Source organism: Natator depressus, chromosome 3 (genome assembly GCF_965152275.1).
Source record: "Natator depressus isolate rNatDep1 chromosome 3, rNatDep2.hap1, whole genome shotgun sequence".
In the NCBI taxonomy this organism is placed as follows: Eukaryota; Metazoa; Chordata; order Testudines; family Cheloniidae; genus Natator; species Natator depressus.
In genome coordinates this window covers 177,346,243-177,366,549 of record NC_134236.1, presented here as the reverse complement: position 1 = coordinate 177,366,549, position 20,307 = coordinate 177,346,243, and the positions used below count along the sequence as shown (strand labels likewise).

The 20,307-nt window shown below is 40.9% G+C and overlaps 1 protein-coding gene across 1 annotated transcript in view; it reads right to left on the bottom strand.

Annotated features, from left to right (window-relative positions):
• TTC7A (tetratricopeptide repeat domain 7A) overlaps positions 1 to 20,307 on the bottom strand; it is a 257,204-nt gene that overhangs the window by 42,545 nt on the left and 194,352 nt on the right. Inside the window, exon 19 of the mRNA XM_074949389.1 lies at positions 10,881 to 11,083. Coding sequence (XP_074805490.1) covers positions 10,881 to 11,083 — 203 coding nt within the window. The remainder of the gene's footprint in view (positions 1 to 10,880; positions 11,084 to 20,307) is intronic.

Here is a 20,307-nt window from a genome sequence, read left to right as displayed (position 1 = left end):
ATATAAGAAAAAACGGGATGACAAAACACGGAGGAGGCCATTCACGCAACAGCTGACAGAACGGATGTTTTAACGTGCTATACCAGGAGCTCACCACTTCTCCGAAGTGTTCAGTTATATTAAAGCGATTTTTCTGGAGATAAATTGTCTTTGGGCTAAATTCTGCATTAACTTATGCCCCATACAACCTCTAATTTCCCTTAATATCTCTTTTAAACAACTAATCAGTATAAAAGACCTTCAGCATCTCTTCTACCGGCTAAATTAAGGTTCTCCTAGTCAGTTGAGAACTAGGAATGGGAGAAAAGGGGTAATGCCTAAGAGTGCTGAGTGAAGACATTCCTTCATAATCAGCTTTCGTGTTTGGGCTATAGTGATGCAACCAAAAGATTTTCAGCAGTGAGAGGCTGTGCAATGTCTATCTGTAAGTATCATTTTCCCTAATAGAACTTACTGTAGGTGTCTTAGTTCAAGATGGTTGTCCTTGATACTAACAGATAGAGGTGGGGTATTTACTGAGTAGCCATGCGCAGCTGAGTGGGTTTCATTTTCCATTACTCTTCAGTCTCCAATCACATTAACAATTTCAAGACTAAGGATGCATATTCAGTACAACACCACAGAGTTTCCTATACATTCCACCACAGGAGTTCTGGATCTGGGCCACTCTTGAAGTCAGTTTCAGGGTTTGAACTTTCCATGGACAATTACAGGGCATTCTTGGTAGAGGGCCAAAGCCTATAATAGTCCACAAGAGCCAGAGTTTGCTGACCTTCAGGGCAGGGTGTAAGGTCTATTTGCTTGCTCAGACTCAAATGATTTTACAAGAGGGAATGGGGGTTTTGTAGTAACAAACAAAAGGCTCTGTCTATTTTGGCTGGAGTGTTCTTACTCAGGTGCCTTTTCTGATGGGTGCAATCTACACTTCTAAATATATTTGGCTGTCCCTCTGGAAAATGCCAGAATTCTCAAGATTAGTGTACTCAAGTGCTAGGACTTCCAGTATTTATATAAAAATCATATTCCATGTAATCTGTCTGCGGATTGACTCAAATGAATGTACATGACTTAGCTTAGCTAGTCATGTACATTCATTTGAGCCAGTCCGCAGACAAATTACATGGAATATGATTTTTATGTAAATACTGGAAGTGGTGAGCTCCTGGTATAGCCCGTTAAAACATCTGTTCTGTCAGCTGTTGTGTGAATGGCCTCCTCCGTGTTTTGTCATCCCGTTTTTTCTTGTATTTTGGATGGACATGAATTTGGGATTTTCATAAAAGTTCCGAACATGAAAGAGGAGATTTTGTGCAGTGCTTGAAGTGACCCTGAGTCTCTTTACCAACATACCTTTATATGAGGTTATTACATGTTCAAACACATGCAACAGAATAGAGTTCCAGAATATCCAATAAGAATTTTTTTTCAATTTTAATCTTTACAGAAATAAACATTTCACCTTTGTTCCCACCATCCAATATCAAACACAGGGATTATGTGTCGAGAGCAGCCAGAAAGCTATACAGCTTTCTCAAAACATCCTTATCATCCTTGCTCCAGGCTTCAAGAGAAACCAGGAATCATTACAATCCTTCAGTGGAATCAATAAAACCCAACTATGGGTCGAGTAAATATTTCACTTTTTTTTATCCTCCTTGATGTCAGCCCATTTACTTATCTTTTAAATGCATGATTCTCTTTCTCCCTTCCTGAACTAAAGATGAAAATTGATCAAACCCAACAAAATGGTGTGTGATACAGGCTGGACAGGAGTCCTTTGAATATCACAATGCACCTTTTAGTTTAGCTTGCAATATCATTTATGGATCTTGAATCCAGCAGAGAGTGGGGTGGGAGGAGGTATTGGTTCATGGTGTCTGTGTATATAATAATGTCTTCTGCAATTTCCACAGTATGCATCCGATGAAGTGAGCTGTAGCTCACGAAAGCTCATGCTCAAATAAATTGGTTAGTCTTTAAGGTGCCACAAGTACTCCTTTTCTTTTTTCTTGTACTGGGCACTGATTTGTCCAGAATCAAAGAAACCATATTGCTAAATAGAATGTGGTACATTTAAATTTCTTATTTTGGAGCATAAAGGTTAGATGGCCTGTACTTCAACTACAAGGAAACTGCATCAGCTCATTGGGCCAAATTCTACCATGTTCCTTGACATAGTGGGGTGTATGTTAGTGCAGATCTGGTCCCTTATCATTACCATTGAGTTCCTTCTACAGAATTTTGTTGGCCATATACTAGAGGAAATGATAATTAGTTATCATTGAGGATGGATACTCAGTGATAGTGCAGTGCATGGAGATGTGGGTAGACTCTTGACATCAGTCCTTTTGCTTTTGTTCCTGGGCCAACAAGAGCTGCATGCTCAATGAAGGCTGTGTCAGTAATTCCAGGAAGAAGGATGGGGAAAGAAAGCAATCCATAATCCTTTCCAGTCACCCCTCTAGCTAACCTAGGTATTTCATAGGCAAGCTCCAGAGGGAGCACAGGCTAGACTATATAGGCCATAAGGAAGGGGTGGTTCCAACATGGGGCATTTGAGGATAGACGACTGAATGAAAGGTGAAAATGAGGAGGAACCCTCATCCACATCATCAAAGAGAGAGAGAAATTAAAAGGTCTGCAGTTTATATGGTTTCCAAGGGCCAGGTTGTGAATCACTTACTCACACTGGTGAGCAGTTACTCAAAGAAGTAGTTCCACAGACTTTGATGGGACTACTTGAATGAGTACAAGTGTTCATCAATGGGAGTAAGGGTTCCATAATCTCACCCTAATAAAATAGAACAACATTACTTTTTTAGATTAATTTTACTGCCATTAATTTTTATTTGAAAAAGGTGAGATGTATGGATGGGTAGCAAACACTTGGGGATTCTGTGGCATTGCCTATGAAATACAATACTGGCATGAAAACAATCTAATTATTATTAAGCATTTCTTAATGCCAGTGGAGTGCTTGCTGCTGTACAAGATACATAATGAAGACAGTCCCTTCTCTGAAGAGCTTATAATGTATTACGTTACAATCTACTTGAATACGTATACTGCATGTACACCTGCTGCATATTGTACTTTGTGCTGCATTTCAGTAGAGTAATGTGCATGGAACAGCTCGGTTCAGTGTGGAAAGAACACAAGCTAGAAAGCTCTTCTGTAACACCTAGAGTCACAATTGTTTTCAGTTAAGTGAAGAAAGAGCCTATTTAACTCCTCTGGCTTTGCCCTTGTATAAAAGTGAAGTTATCGATAAACTGACAGACTCATTCATTGCTAAATTTGTGCCCTCAATTTAAAACAGCAACACTATTCACATTGGAATTTTCCAAATATAGACTTGACAACCTAGTTCTGGAAGCCTGAGGGGAGAGGCATGACTACTTCACTAATTGGGACAATGAGCACTGTCTACAATAGAGTTTTCTCTGAAAACTGACTAGGTCAGTTGGATGGCAAATATACTATGTCAAACAATAACTCCTACCGGTGGAAAAGGTCCTTTTATACCTAACCTTTTTTCCTAATGAATCCAACATTTATATTACTACACACAAAACGTTACATTAAAATTATTAGAAATTCCAAAGTTAAGCATTCAAAAATTTGGAATTGCCAGAATTAAAGTTGTCTTAAGGCTAACCTTAATTCAGCCTCCCTGTGCATATAGATTTCATAGTTTCATAAAGTTTAAGGTCAGAAGGTACCATTAGATCATCTAGTCCAGTGGGGCCCAACCTTATTACGCAGGTGGGTCACATAAACCTGTGGGCCAAACAGATTCTACACCCTTCCTTGTGTAAACTAAAATGATGTAAACATGATGACAAAATGCTAATGTATCGGCCATTATTATATATTGTGTTGAAGCAGGATGCGGGCCTTATGAAATGCTCGGGAGGGCTCTGTATGGCCTGCAGGCCATAGGTCGGGCACCCCTGAGGTAGTCTGACTGCCTGTAGATCACAGGACATTAAATTATACCTGCACTGAATCAAAAACTTTTATTTGGCTAAAACACGTATTCCAGAAAAGCATCCAATCTTGATTCAAAGACGTCAAGAGATTATAATACAGGTTTTAATTACATGATCACATATAATTTTTTCACAGGATCCCTTCTCATTCAATGCACAGGATGGACCGTGCTCAGTGAATGATTAGCTATTAAATATTTTATTTTATCCTTCATGTGTGGCCCCAGGCCTTATTTACTGCTCACTATTCAAACTCTGCTCTGAAGAGAGAATTGTTCATTTCCTGATGGGCTTTTCTATGGTGCTCATCACTATTAGTATCTGAGTGCTTCAGAATAATTAATTAATATATTTTCAAAAGTCCTCTGAGAGGGAAAGTTTATTGTTATATCCTCATTTTACAGATGGAGAACTGAGGCAGAGAGATTAAAGTATCCTCTAATTTTGGGTGTCCAATTTGAGACATCTGGGGCCTGATTTTTCAGAGTATTTAGCATTATGGAGCACCTCATATGTCCAAAGCACAGTCCCTGTTGACTTCAACTATACCTGTGAGCGTTCAGCACTTATGCAAATTGGATGCCAGGGTCACAAGTCAGGCACCCAGAAAATGAGGAACATACAGTTAGTGGCCACCTTTGAAAAGTTTAAGTGACTTGCTTAGTGTCACACAGTAACTCTGTGGTAGAGACAGCACTAGAATCCAGTTCTCCATGGCAGCATTCTACTGCCTTAACCATGAGACCCTCCTTTCTCTTCCTGCAATCTCTGCCCTCATTCATTATATACCTCTCAACTTAAGGTCACTCTAAGCTGCGTGGCAGTGCAGCAGGGGCCTGGAGAGCAGAGAGATAGGGGGTTGGCAGGGACTGGGGAGGGGAGCAAGTTGGGGCATTCAGGGGGGTTTTTAAAGCAATTTTTGAGTTTTATGTAGATGTCCAAATATCTGGGATTTCTCCTTATACAACCTATAATGAGTAATCTCTTTGTAATGTTCTCTAGTGCGCTGTAACACAGTACTGTTTCAAACAGCATTAGGGAACCTTTGATGCACTCCAACAGGGTCTTCACGGACCAATTAAGGCACAACACATTAGTGCGCTTCACAAATCACCCCCTAGTCTTTATTACTGCTCTATGTAGAAAGCCCTTAGATAGAGGTAACCATTTCTGGTGTTTATTGAATATACACAAATTTTCTTTTTTCTTTTTGTATAAGAAGCTAGCAAACAGGAATGGCTAACAGGGGAGTTGTTGGAGGAGGAGCATGAGTGGAGGGCTAGGTACACTTACGATTCTTTAAACTTAAAGCCAAAAACACCCCCTGACAAAAACAAAAACATCAACAAAGGAACGAGCTGCGGGAGTAAAAAGAAAATGCAGGCAGAAGTCCAGGAACAGAGTGGAGCTATCCAGTTTATTGCACCCAATGCAGAATGTATGATTACCTACGCTATGGGCAGGTGGTGTATGTGTGCATTTGGTGCAAGGAGCTCCTGGAGCTCAGAGACTGTGTACGGGCTTTGGAGACCAGAGTGGCTGAACTGGAGGAGCTAAGGGAGACAGAGAAGTACATAGATGAAACTTTCCAGGACACAGTAGAACGGTCCCTCCCCTGGTCTGACAGCCTCTGTGCTGTTGAGGAGGATGAAAGTCACAGGGAAGGAGACCATCCAATTAAGCAGAGGGAAATGATCCCATAGTTGGAACGCTCCTTCCAGATGATGTTGTGGTATCCTCTCGCACTGAGGATACCTCTCTGGGGGAGGAAACTCCAGTTATTAGGAAGAGACAGGTATTAGTAATGGGAGATTCGATCATTAGAAACATAGATAGCTGGGTTTCCGATGACCAGGAGAATCACATGGTGACTTGCCTGCCTGCTACAAAGGTTGCGGATCTCGAGACATCTAGATAGACTTATGTGTAGTGCTGGAGAGGAGCCGGTGGTCGCAGTACAAGTAGGTACCAATGACATAGGGAGGGATAGGAGAGAGGTCCTGGAGGCCAAATTTAGGCTGCTGGGTAAGAGACTGAAGTCCAGGACCTTCATGGTAGCATTCTCTGAAAGGCTTCCAGTTCCACGTGCAGGGCACTTAGACAGCTAGAACTGCAGGGTCTCAATGCGTGGATGAGATGATGGTGTAGGGGTTTACATTTATTAGGAACTGGGGAAACTTTTGGGAAATGGGGACCCTATACAGGAAGGATGGGCTCCACCTAAACTAAAATGGAACCAGATAGCTGGCACTTAAAATTAAAAAGGTCATAGAGCAGTTTTTAAACTAAGGTCTGGGGGAAAGCCGACAGGTGCGGAGGAGCACGTGGTTTGGACAGAGACATCCCTTGGGGAGGATCTATTAATGGAGATTATCTATGTCCTAGTAAAGAGGAGAGGAGGAAGATGATAAAATATAGGTAGGATCTGATGAGAAACAGTCAAATGAAAAAAAGTCTCATTCAATTACATCATGTAATGGCAAACAGCTAAAAAGTGACAAGTTTTGAAGTGCTTACATTCCAATGCTAGAAGTCTAAATAATAAGATGAGTGAACTAGAGTGCCTCATATTAAATGAGGATATTGATATAATGGGCATCACAGAAACTTGGTGAACTGAGGATAATCAATGTGACACAGTTATACCAGGGTACAAAATATATCGGAAGGACAGAATAGGTCGTGCTGGTGGGGGCGTGGCACTATATGTGAAAGAAAGCGTAGAATCAAATGAAGTAAAAATCTTAAATGAACCAAACTGTACCACAGAATCTTTATGGATAGTAGTTCCATGCGCTAATAAGAAGAATAGAGCAGTAGGGATATATTACCGATCACCTGAGCAGCATGGGGATAGTGACTGTGAAATGCTCAGGGAGATTAGAGAGGCTATTAAAATAAAAAAAACTCAATAATAATGGTGGATTTCAACTATCCCCATATTGATTCGGGACATGTCACCTCAGGACAGGATGCAGAGCTGAAGTTTCTTGACGTCTTAAATGACTGCTTCTTGGAGCAGCTAGTCCTGGAACCCACATGACGAGAGGCAATTCTTGATTTAGTCCTAAGTGGAGCATAGGATCTGGTTCAAGAGGTGAATATAGCTGGACTGCTTGGAATAGTGATCACAATATAATTAAATTTAACATCCCTGTGACGGGGAAAACACCACAGAAGCCCAAAACTGTAGCATTTAATTTCAGAAAGGGGGACTACACAAAAATGAGGAAGTTAGTTAAAAAGAAATTAAAAGGCACAGCGCCAAAAGTGAAATCCCTGGAAGCTGCACAGAAACTTTTTAAAGACACCATAATAGAGGCTAAATGTATACCCTAAATTAAAAAACATAGTAAGAGAACCAAAAAAGTGCCACCATGGCTAAACAACCAAGTACAAGAAGCAGTGAAAGACGAAAAGGCATTCTTTAAAAAGTGGAAGTTAAATCCTAGTGAGGAAAACAGAAAGGAGCACACACACTGGCAAATGAAGTGTAAAAATATAATTAGGAAGGCCAAAAAATAATTTGAAGAACAGCTAGCCAAAGACACAAAAATTAATAGCAATTTTTTTTAAGAACATCTAAAGCAGGAAGCCTGGTAAACAAAACCAGTGGGGCCACTGGACGATCGAGATGCTAAAAGAGGACGATAAGGTCATTGCGGAGAAACTAAATGCATTCTTTGCATCAGTCTTTATGGCTGAGGATGTGAGGGAGATTCCCAAACCTGAGACATTCTTTTTAGGTGACAAATCTGAGGAACTGTCCCAGACTGAGGTGTCATTAGAGGAGGTTTTGGAACAAACTGATAAACTAATCAGTAATAAGTCACCAGGACCAGATGGTATTCATCCAAGAGTTCGGCAGGAACTTAAAAGTGAAATTGCAGAACTACTAATTGTAGTTTGCAACCTATTATTTAAATCAGCTTCTGTACCAAATGACTGGAGGACAGCTAATGTGACGCCAATTTTTTAAAAGGGCTCCAGAGGTGATCCAGGCAATTACAGGACAATAAGCCTGACTTCAGTACCAGGCAAACTGGCTGAAACTATAGTAAAGAACAAAATTGTCAGACACATAGATGAACATAATTTGTTGGAGAAGAGTCAACGTGTTTTTTGTAAACGGAAATCATGCCTCACCAATCTACTAGAATTCTTTGAGGGGGTCAACAAGCATATGGACAAGGGGGATCCAGTGGATATAGTGTACTTAGTTTTTCAGAAAGCCTTTGGCAAGGTTCCTCACCAAAGGCTCTTAAGCAAAGTAATCTGTCATGGGATAAGAGGGAAGGTCCTCTCATGAATCGGTAACTGGTTAGAGAGAGGAAACAAAGGGTAGGAATAAATGGTCAGTTTTCAGAATGGAGAGTGGTAAATAGTGGTGTCCCCCAGGGATCTGTACTGGGACAAATCCTATTCAACATATTCGTAAATGATCTGGAAAAGGGGGTAAACAATGTGGTGGCAAAATTTTCAGATGATACAAAACTACTCAAAATAGTTAAGTCCCAAGCAGACTGTGAAGTGCTACAAAAGGATCTCACAAAACTGTGTGACTGGGTAACAAAATGGCAGATGAAATATAATGTTGGTAAATGCAAAGTAATGGATATTGGAAAACATAATCCCAATTATACATATAAAATGATGGGGTCTAAATTAGCTGTTACCACTCAAGAAAGATCTTAGCGTCATTGTGGATAGTTCTCTGAAAACATCCACTCAATGTGCAGCAGCAGTCAAAAAAGCAAACAGCATGCTGGGAATCATTAAGAAAGGGATAGATAATAAGATAGAAAATATCATTTTGCCTCCATATAAATCCCTGGTACGCCCACATATTGAATACTGTGTGCAGATGTGGTCGCCTCATCTCAATAAATATATATTGGCATCGGCAAAGGGCAACAAAAATGATTAGGGGTATGGAATGGGTTCTACATGAGGAGCAATTAATAAGACTGGGACTATTCAGCTTGGAAAAGAGATGACTAAGGGGGGGATATGATAGAGGTGTATAAAATCATGATTGGTGTGGAGAAAGTAAATAAGGAAGTGTTATTTACTCCTTCTCATAACACAAGAACTAGGGTCACCAAATGAAATTAATAAACAGCATGGTTTAAAACAAACAAAAGGAAGGATTTTTTTCACACAACACACAGTCAACCTGTGGAACTCCTTGCCAGAGGATGTTGTAAAGGCCAAGACTATAACAGGGTTCAAAAAAGAACTAGATAAGTTCATGGAGGATAGATCCATCAATGGCTATAAGCCAGGATGGACAGGGATGGTGTCCCTAGCCTCTGTTTTCCAGAAGCTGGGAATGAGTGACAGGGGATGGATCACTTGATGATTACCTGTTCTGTTCATTCTCTCTGGGGCACCTGGCATTGGTCACTGTTGGAAGACAGGATATTGGGCTTGACAGATCTTTGGTCTGACCGAGTATGGCCGTTCTTATGTTCTTAAGGGTATTTTATCTGTATTTATCAGTTAAAACTGAAAATCAGAATCCCTAATGGTAAGGAACTGAAAACAAGGTCTTATAATAGGAAGTACTAGCAAACCTTAATTGTAGGTGGTGCTACCATCCCTGCCTAAACTACAATACAATAATGAAAGCTATTGATAGCTATAAACTGATGGGTGCTCCTACATTTCTGACTTTTCTGCATTCATGACACTAAACAGAAGAAAAACTGTCCCTTACTATGGTCTCCTTTCAGGTGCTTGACCGATCTAGTACAGTATGGACCATGTATTTCACGTTAGGGACCATTAATCAAGAGAGATTCTATTGTGAAGACCCTCCCCCTCCCAACTCCTGAATCTAGAACCCATAACTTCATTGCAGCAACCTAAGAACATGGTTATCTGAAAAAGTGATATCACAGCAGCATTAAGGATATAGACTCGGGGTGATACAGGAGCTGCTTTGTTATCTTCTCCCAATTAGCTGTACTGCAGCTGTTTGTTTCCTAGTTGTGCATCCAGGGCTTTACACTGATTATTCATTATTACCATATCCCTCTCTTGTTGCCTGCAGCTCCCATTGCTCTAATCTCTCCAACTGCCTTTTCAGTTTGGTTTTATCCTCTTGTGTGTTTGATACTTCCATTTTGGAGTCCCCTACAAATTTGATCATGGTTGAATTTATGCTAAAGAAACACAAAATAGCCAACAAAGAAAGACACAAAGCAGCCACATGGAGTACAGAGTAATTCCACCTTGAAGTTCTCTATGAATCACGGGCTGAAAGCTCCAGGCCGAGTATATATATACTGTATATATATACATTTTTGTTTCTGTGATGATGAAGAACAAAAATATCCCCACTTTGCAGTTCCCCCAAAAAATCAAAGGGTGACATTCAATCCTGTGCAGACATCTAGCACAGGGCCTATGCACCACTCAAATCCTATTCAAGGCTGTAAGCGGGGAATTTTACCCTAAAACCATAGCTTGGTTCAGTTTTGGGTAGGTTCAGTTTTGGTTCAGATTTATAAACATTTTGCATGTATCTGCAAACATTCACTTCAAACCATATTTTCAAATGTAAGTGCACTGCTTAATAAAATGCACGGCTTTTCGTACAAAGCACATCTAAGATGATAATAAAGCAGTAAATAAACTTCCAAACTATCAATGTTGCAGCAATTAAAATATTTACGTCTGACACAAGTTCTGATGAGTTAAAGACTTTCAACCCAATCCTGAATTAGGAGGTTCAAGCTATCCAAATGATTCTTGGAATAAAGTAACTCACCCTCTGCATTAGAGAGACAATGGCATCCACTGCTGCTGTCAGACTCTTTCCCTCTTATTACAGTTAACCAGGAGCATAAACACCATAATGAAGCTGAGCCCCTGAAAACTCACCAGGCTGTGCATAATTTCCACTCCAGCTGGATTCACTGTAAGTGCCTCATCATACAATTGCTTAGCCTCCTCCGAACTGCCTTTCATCTCTGCAAGTCTCCCACGCATGTACAGCACAGTGTGAGATGTGGGGAAAAGACTAGCTGCCTCCTGGATACAAAAGCCTGCTTCTTCGAGATGCCATTGTTCCATGAAGAGTTCAGCTACAAAACAAAAACTACCATTAGTTTAAATAATTCAGTAACCTTTATACTTGTAATAATTACACTTTCTCCCTTAAACACATTAAATTAGAAGGTCTGGATCCTGCAAATGCTTACTATTATGGTTAGTGCTTACTACTGTGAGTAGCTCCATTGAATCGAGACTAATTTTAGCAGTAAGCATAGAGAAAGGTCTCAATTCAGGAAAGCATTCCTGGCAAACTTTAAGCACATCCTTAAAGTGCTGTCCTGAAAAGGGACAGACTTAAGTATGTACTTAAATGTTTTCTGAACTGGAGCTAAATATGTGCTGGATCTGGCCCTAAAAGAGCAGTATTAGTAGCTATGTAAGGCTATTGCCAAACAGATGGAAGGAAGGCAGAATAAGAAGTCATGGTTGTCTGGTGGGAGGTTTGACAATGTCAGAGTAATAGGATACATTTAACTGAGGGGGCAGTTTCCTTATTTAAAGGGGAACTCCAAACTTGATTTTTGTTAAACGGACTAATTTCTCTCAGTGAGTTTTCTGATTCTCTATAAAAGGTCTATATTCTGTATATCATAAACATATTATATATTAAATGTCATATTTATTATTAAGAAACACAAGCATGCACTTGCCATAAAGATAGAGATCTTAAATGAAGTCACTAACTGAAAATGCGATTGTTTTGCTGTTTACTTTCCTCACCAAGTAGCAATTGTACTAATGCTTTTCTCGCAAAGAAAAAATGGAACAAGCATACTAATGCACTCTACTGACACTAACAATTTGTTTGTTAATATAAACACTGAACAAGATTTATTATGAACTAAATCCAACTCCTAATATTCTGAAAAACCTCAAAAAGGCTTCACAACAGGACATTCAGATTTCATTGAGCCATGTATTTGAAATGGGAGCTTCTAATATTAAAAACAAATACAGTAGTTCTCATTACTGCCACCAGGGAAAAGCAGCCTCAGTTTCTTTGTTCTATCACCTGGTCATGTTACTTGTGCTAATCAGCTGTGGAGGCTGCTGGACTCATTTCTGTATTCATTCCATATTACAGTAAGCTGCAGCCTTTTAAAAGCTTGGTTCAAAATTTTCCAACTCAGGTGCTAAAGGGAGGCAACTGATTCCGTATTTCAACACCAATTTAAATGGCCAGATTTTCAGAGGCAATGAATAACTTCAACTATAAGAGAAGTCATCGGGAGCTGTTGGGGCTCAGCACTTCTGAAAATTAGGTGTCGAACCTTTAGACACCCTAGTCTGAAAATACTGTCCGTAGCTTGTTGGATGACACAGATGCTTCAAGGGATTGGTAAGGAGATACGGAGCTTTCTGTCTGCATGTGAACAGATCAAAAATACATCACAGGTTGGTAGCAACCAAAAGTTTATTGCCATCTGAAGGCTGTTCCATAGCCTATCTGAAATAAGATTGTGGCCTCAGTCTACTTTGTAAGTGGCACTTATTAGCAGACTCCGAGTGGTCAAATAAGGAAGGGATACAATTTCTGAACCCCATCTAAACCCTGAGGGTGGTCTTTCCAGGTCATGGGTGGGACACTGTGGAGAAGCTTGCACATAGTTGGCCATGCCTGAGCTGTATGTAGATAAATGATGCCATTCTCCAGGATTATCAATATTTCTCCTTTCATAAGCAAAACATTCAGCTTTTAAAAGGAGCTCACTTTTTAAAAGAGGCTCATATACTCTGAAAAGTTCTGTGTATTATTTGCAGGAAAGAAACTGCATGCTTAACCAGAATAAAATCTCGGCATACACTTCCTTCCCAAGGCTCCAGGGGGATGCAGATATCTCATTAAGCTGAGGACATGCTGAACCTTATTCCAATTTTGTGGGCAGGCAATATTTTACTTGCTCTTCCCAAAGCGAACAATGTTTTCCTGCCAAGTGTTGCATGGCAGCTGAGGATGTGCATATGGTAACAATGCTGACTTGAGTATGCAAAGTGACAATTCACAGCCTGAAGAAAAATACATTGTTTGCTAGCACAGAAGTAAGAAGCAGCACAAGACCAGGGATGAAGTTAATGGGAGTTTCACCACTGATTTCGATGGAGTCAGGATTTTACCCCAGTTATTAAGGGCCAACACCTGCACTCAGCTAGGAATAAGTTGCCAGCAGTAACATCCTTTAGGTTTGCAGGGAGGAAGAGGAGCACCCAGCACCTAGAAGATCTTGATTCAACAAACTACTTAAGCACGTGTCTAATTTAAAGCACTTGAGTAGACCCACCGAAATAATTTGAAGTTAGGCACATGCTTAAGTACTTTTCTCAGTCGGGACCTGAATGAGGATAACAGTGGAAATATTGCATATGCATATTACCATCTTAGTTGCTCTGCTACCAACCAAAACAAAATGCAACTCAGACCATATAAGGTAAGAATGAAGGTCAGAAGGGAAGAATGTGAGATTACTTACAGCCTGTAACACAAAGTATGCAATGTGAAGAGTACTTATTCTTCCTTTTAGCTGTGCCTGTGTGTCTGTAAATCCTCTGCAGTAATCACAATTATTAAAACAACTTGGAATCTAAGTAAGATACACAAATTGTATTTTATGGTATGGTAATGTAACATATTAAACTTCAGTCCATTTCTTTGCAGGCTCAAAAGTCAAAAGATGATTTAATGGTGTGGGAAGTTAATTTGCACGAAGAAAGAACAACACTGGACAACATCCAACTCTGTACCTTGTTTTTCTTTTCTAACAGATCTATTAAGAATAAGGACCTTCCTGACAGAAGCACAACGGAAGTGCTTTTGGGTTGGAGAAGCAAGTAAGGAAAGGAAAGCACCCAGCCAACTAAAAGATACCAAGGGAAATATTTTAGGCTTACATGTTTCCTAGAAATTTATTTTACACTTCTATTAGTCATTCATTCTATTTACAGATGAAAAAGATGCATTTATAATCAAAATTGAAAAACCAATGAGTCATTTAATCTATCTGGTTAATGCTCCCACCCCTTCACCATTATACTAAATATTGCCCTAGTATTGCCACATTAGCACAGTCCAACACATAGATCACATAGCATGCTCCCTTGCATTATCTTGCTTTCCATACATTTCTGACTGGTTACTTTGTTGGTACACTGGCAAGCCCCTAATAGGCAGCTCTATTTGGAAAAGTTGCAACACCAGGTACATGCCCCAGAGCAGTCCAGGGGGTTGCTCCTCAGATGGAGTGAATAGAGTAAGATGGTAGATGTGATCTGCATTTCCTTACTTTTGAAAGGTTCTTAGTTTCAATGAAGTCATGCAGGAGTGTTAAACTGCTGGAGTGAGGAATTACTCTTCCTTCTTTGTTATTTACAGCTTATGACTCCAAACAGGCTATATCCACTGGTGTGGACACAGTACGTTTCTCACAGCACAGCTATAAGTTTGACAGCTCCAATGTCAATCATCCTCATAAAGGCCCAATTAGAACAATGTAGTTGCGCCATATTAAACTGGGCTAAATGACCAGGGGTTCTCAGAGTGCTTCACAGTGAGACTACGTAAAAGAAAGATCATCTCAACCACTGCCTCTTCTACCAACCTCCCAGGGCCAACAGCAGCAACTGCTACCATGGACAGTTATTAGGAAGAATTCAGGCGTTTTTAACAAGGCTGTGTCTGGGTGGATTGAGAGGGAGAAAACAACCCTGCACTGCCTCCTTTCCCTCTGCTTTTGAAGCCCAATCCTGCATCCACTGAAGTCAATGGGAACAGTCCAAGTTACTTCAATGGGTGAAGAATTGGCCCCTTAATCTCGTCTTCCCATTTGTTCTGTTCCTTTCTCTCCTTTGTTCCCCTGCACATGTTGCCCAGCCACCTATCCCTTTTCTCCCCTGCTCCCGTGGTCACTCCTCTCTCGCTAGTGGCTCCAGACACCTCTGACAACATTCTGTAATCACTATTTCCACTGGTCGCTCCAGTCTTAATCCTGGGTTTGGTGTGAGAGGCGGGTTCACATAGCCTTTCCTATGTAGCAACAACCCTGAATAGGCTGGCTCCACCTCCTTGCTTCCAGCCATTTCTGCTGGCATCCAGTCTCATTTACATTTAGTCGGAACCAAGGAAAGGCGCCAACATCAAACCATCTACCAGCAGCAAATACTCTGCAGACCACACTTTGAGAACTTCTGCCTTAGACTCTCTATCTGTTTAGTTCTTTGACAGCATCCTGTTAAATAGTTCATCTAAACAGAATAATAGCCATTTCTACATCAAAGAGCAATTAAGAGTTTAGTGTTGGACCTTAAACTATGACTTTATTCTGGGGCATGTACGTGTTTCAAAGTGGTATAAAGAATGATTCTCCCTGTCACCAAAGAATCCTTTTCACAGAGGTAGGAACAACGGGAATTCTATCCAAAGGAACAAAAGATACTTTAAGTGACTTTCTTAATGTGATCCACCCAGAGCAAAATTTCAATCCTTCTGAAGTTTGAACATATTCACTGGTATCGGAGATGCAATGTTTAACTCTGACAGCTGCCCCAAAGCTGACTGCACCATTCCATTCTGTGTGTCAGCTGGATCTGAAATACAGATCTAAGCATCATCTGCATAAACAATACTGCTGCAAACTACAGTGCTTAAATAATGCTACAAATACCACACAGTAAAATGACCATGGGGGGAAGCCTTGGGGGACCTCCTCTCCCCATACTGTAAGATGGTGACAGTTCCTACAATTATATGTGGTCATATATTTTCTGTTCTACTGAATTCATTTGTTTTCAGAAGCTGTTGGCATTTGGTACCTCAACAGCCCGTGGCCTTGTAGAGAGAGCCACTTCTTTGTGACTGTTATGCTTTCATCAGTGATTAGTCTCTTTATTGCCCCTGAAGAGAGATCTTTTTGCTTCTGTAAGAGACCTTAATGTTTAATCATCAACCAATCCTGTCTGCCATTATCACATTATTATGCACAGGGCTGAGGATTCAGGGGCAAGTTAGCCAGAGGATTCTCTGGGATACATCCTAAACCTTACTGACTCATTTGATATAAAATGTATATGCTGGGAAGGTGGAGAGGGTGAAATCATCATGTATTCCCAGGTCAGCTGCAGAAGCAGAACCTAGCTGCTTATTTCTTTGAACCCTGATAATTGATTTAGATTCTCAAGGCTGTCTTTGCAAGGAAAAGGGCTAGAAAATACCTGTAAAATGGAATCTGAGGGAGTGACATACATTTCTTATTTCAAAAACAATAGGGTGCTCGGTCACAGGCTACACAGGGCCCAAAGGATGACTCAGCAACTTTGTTTACAAAAGTTGCATAATAATGACACAGAGTTATGTGTATATGTCACAGAGAATGACACAGAGTTACCACAGGTCACTTGTCATACCAATGGTTGCCAATGTGGAGTCCCTGTGGGGATCTGCCATGGGTCATGCATGGTCACCAAATGAAATTAATAGGCAGCAGATTTAAAACAAACAAAAGGAAGTATTTCTTCACACAACACATAGTCAAACTGTGGAACTCTTTCCCAGAGGATGTTGTGAAGGCCAAGACTATATAACAGGGTTCAAAAAAGAACTGTCTGCCCGAAGCTGGGAATGGGAGAGGGGGGATGGATCACTTGGTGATTACCTGTTCTGTTCATTCCCTCTGGGGCACTTGGCCTTGGCCACTGTTGGAAGACAGGATACTGAGCTAGATGGACCTTTGGTCTGACCCAGTATGGCCGTTCTTATATTCTTATGATCTGTCCCATAAACCAGGGCTGCAATGTGCCAGAACAGTATTCTGGCACTTTTGCTGCATGGAGGATGCCATTTTGTTCTCAAAATGGCATCCTCAGCACAGCATGAGCTCACACGCACTGTGCGTGAGAGATCATGTTGGCGGGGACGTTCCCATGCTGGCAGGTGCATTCTGGTAGTAATGCAAATGAAAGGGGTCCAGGACAGTTAGGCGCCAAAGGGGTCCTTGGAAAAAAAAGTTTGGAAACCACTTCTCTATACTATGGCTCATTCCAAACAAAGCAGTTGCAAAATGTACCAAAGAACCATATTAAACTTAGGGGCAAATCCTTTAAGTGAGCACATAATGACCGTCATTTTGGCCGACACATCGTAGGTTGTACTGGGAACCTCCAGAGCCAAAAGCATCAGTCGCTACAGTTTGAGCTAAAAATGTACCTGTATCTGGGGGCTGTAACACACACACTCTGTGGATCAGTATGGCGCAGAACACTCACTGACCAGAGGTTGTATGCACATAAGACCCAAAAAGCAGGAGAGCTGCCAAAGTCCTTCTGTGTGGGGGGCAGCCAAGGGCAGTCTGCCTGGAGAGGCCCTGCATAACTGGCCCACATTGAACCACTGCTCCATGGCAGCAGGGAGGCAGGGCAAGGATGGTCAAGGGCCACATGTCCACACGTGATGCAGACCCCAAGCAGGGTCAGTGCAGTGGTCCAAATCCACTACTAAGGCCAGGGACATCCAATTACTTTTAAATAGTAATTATTTTTTAATCATAACATAATTAACCTGTTGAACTCACTGCTAAAAGACTTCATTAAAGCTAAGAGCTTAAAATGATTCTAAGAAAGATCAGACATTTATATGGATAAGAACATCCACAGTTACATTATACAGGGTAAAAATGTACACAGAATATAAACTGTCATGATGTAGGGCAGAAGCCAAACATTAACTGATGGCAGGAAGAAAGTTCTCCTATGGGCAGGGTGTTGTTTTTTTTTTTAATTATAAGATTTTTTGCACCTTCCCCTGAAGCATCTGGTAGTGGCTGCTGTCAAAGACAGGACACTGGAGTAGCTGTACCACTGGTCTGATCCTGTATGACAATTCCCAAGGTCCTATGATCAGGAGTGTTTTCCATAGCTGGCATGTGAAAATGTCCTGCTTTTTTCCTAAGTGATTTGTGTGTGCACCTTATTCCCATCTAAGGCCCTGATCCTGAGAGATGCTAACCAACTGGGAGTTGCAGGTGGTCTATACCTCTCAGGTGTGGCCCTAACTCTGGAACTCTCTTTAGCCATCATCTGCGAGGCACCAAGCCATTACCGTACCTTTTACTGGTGGACCCTGAAGATTATTTAGTTTATGTAATTTTAATGTTCTTTTGCCTTCTTTCTAGGGGCTGGGTTTTGGAAAAAGTATAGGCATGTAGGATTTGCCACCTTCTATCAGATTACTGGTCCACAAAGTCCAGTATCCTGCTTTTGGCAGTGACCAATATCTGATGCCTCAGAGGAAGGTGAAAGAAATCCATAATGTGCAGAACTGACTATGAGGAGAAGAGTCCTTTTGGTTTCTCTGGGCTGTTTACAAGAGATGTTGGATGGAGGTAATGGCAAGACAGAGATGAACCCAACCATCCCCATGGTTCAGAGGTGTTTGCACTTGAGAGTTTAGCTCAGGCTCCTTTCTAAACAGACACTTGGCCTATGCTGGAGGAGCCTGGAGCAGGGTCCACTAAACTGGAAGACCTAGTGATACCAACGATGGCTTCCTTCCTTCAACAATAACATTTCACAGGGAACAAGGGCACCTCACATTATTGCTCCTTTCATCCAGATTCAACATGAAATGTAATCCACACCTCCTATTAAACATTCCAGGCTAGGAGAGTAAATACTATGGGGCAGCCTTCCTTATTGTGAATCTTTGTTCAGCTGCATACTTGCTTTGTAGTAAATGCTCTGATGTTAAGCATAAGTCTTCTTCCCCCTCTCCCAGGCTCCAGCTTCTTGTATTTATCTAGTTTATGTGACTGGAAAGAACACCCAGCAAACCTGCAGCATTTTAAAAGCTCAAGAATTCAAGTAATGAATGGGCAATTCTAAAATTTCAAAGCACTTTTTGAAACAAAACTATTTAAACTGCTTCAGCAGCTGCTACCACATTGTAGGATAATGGCTGATCCTCGAGATCTCACCAAAGCTGGTAAAGAAATCTTACAAATCTTAAACAACTTCAGCAACAACGCAATGTTTGAGGGGGCTTAGGGTCATTGCAAACTAAGGAGGGAAAGCGTCTAAAACACTTGTGCAAACAGCACTAATGTGAGTACTACTGGTTGATCTGCCTGGCATTACACAAGAATATTTGGAGAAAATAGGCCACGCCCTTTCCTGTCCCCTCCATCTTTCCATTTCCTGCCGTAGCATCTGTGATGTGGCCGTGTGGATCCTGGCCCGTCAGGGCTGAGGATTCCAAGCCTTAGCCCCGCAACACTTTCTTGTTGAACAAGGTCCATCTCCTCTAACGTAGCTCCTGTTTCCCAGGAATTGGCCCATAATAAATAAAATTAAAAGCATTTTGTGAAGGAAGAAAAACCTTCTACTGTAGATAAGGCCAGGGAGCAGATGTTTTCCATTAGCTAACTGTGCCATTCTGCATTGGCTCTCCTCACATTTATGGCACATTCACTGTAATATTTGTACAGGATAAATTGCTGACATGTTTACTGAGTTAGAAAGTGGCTCTCCCAAACTCACCACATTCTGATGGGGGTGGAATAATTCTCCTAGTAATTTCTTTTTAAGTGTATCTCTGAAAAAAGTCAGCTAGAGATCTACCTGCTAAAATTTGTAGATTGTGTTTAGCAGACATCTAGCCAATCCCATATCAAATTACAAGAGGTACTTTGCTGTGAGTAGCCATATTTGGTAAAGTACTGGGTTAGGCAAGAAGCTAATTGTTAGATTAAGAGTGCTAGTAATGGCAAACAAAGTGGACACTGTAGTCAAAAGAAAAGCATAAAATAATATAGTCACACAGGTTGAAGTAACAGAGCTCTGCTTATTAAGACGGGCTTGCAGTATTCAAAGGCTAGTATGCAGATAAGGCACACAGTTATTAGTAGCCAGCATCAAAACCACAAAGTTCAGAGTAGAAATAGCTCTACAGAACAAAGATATTTGAAAGTTTTAAAACATTGCTTTTCTGTGATAACACGTCACTCTGACACAAAAGCCATCTTGTTGAAAGGATTTAATAAAACTCAAGGTGAGGCTCAACCCTAAACCGGAACTTTAATTTTTTTAGTTGTTCCCTTTGCAGAATAACCACTTTTATGTTTTCAAAAAAAGATGGAAAAGAGCACTGACAAGATATTAACAGGGAAAAGCTGGTGAGAACATTCCCTAGGCCAGATTTCTTTCTGCAATGGATTAGCAGCCCTATAAACATTAACTTCTCAGATCCCTCTTTCAGAATACACGTTTATAC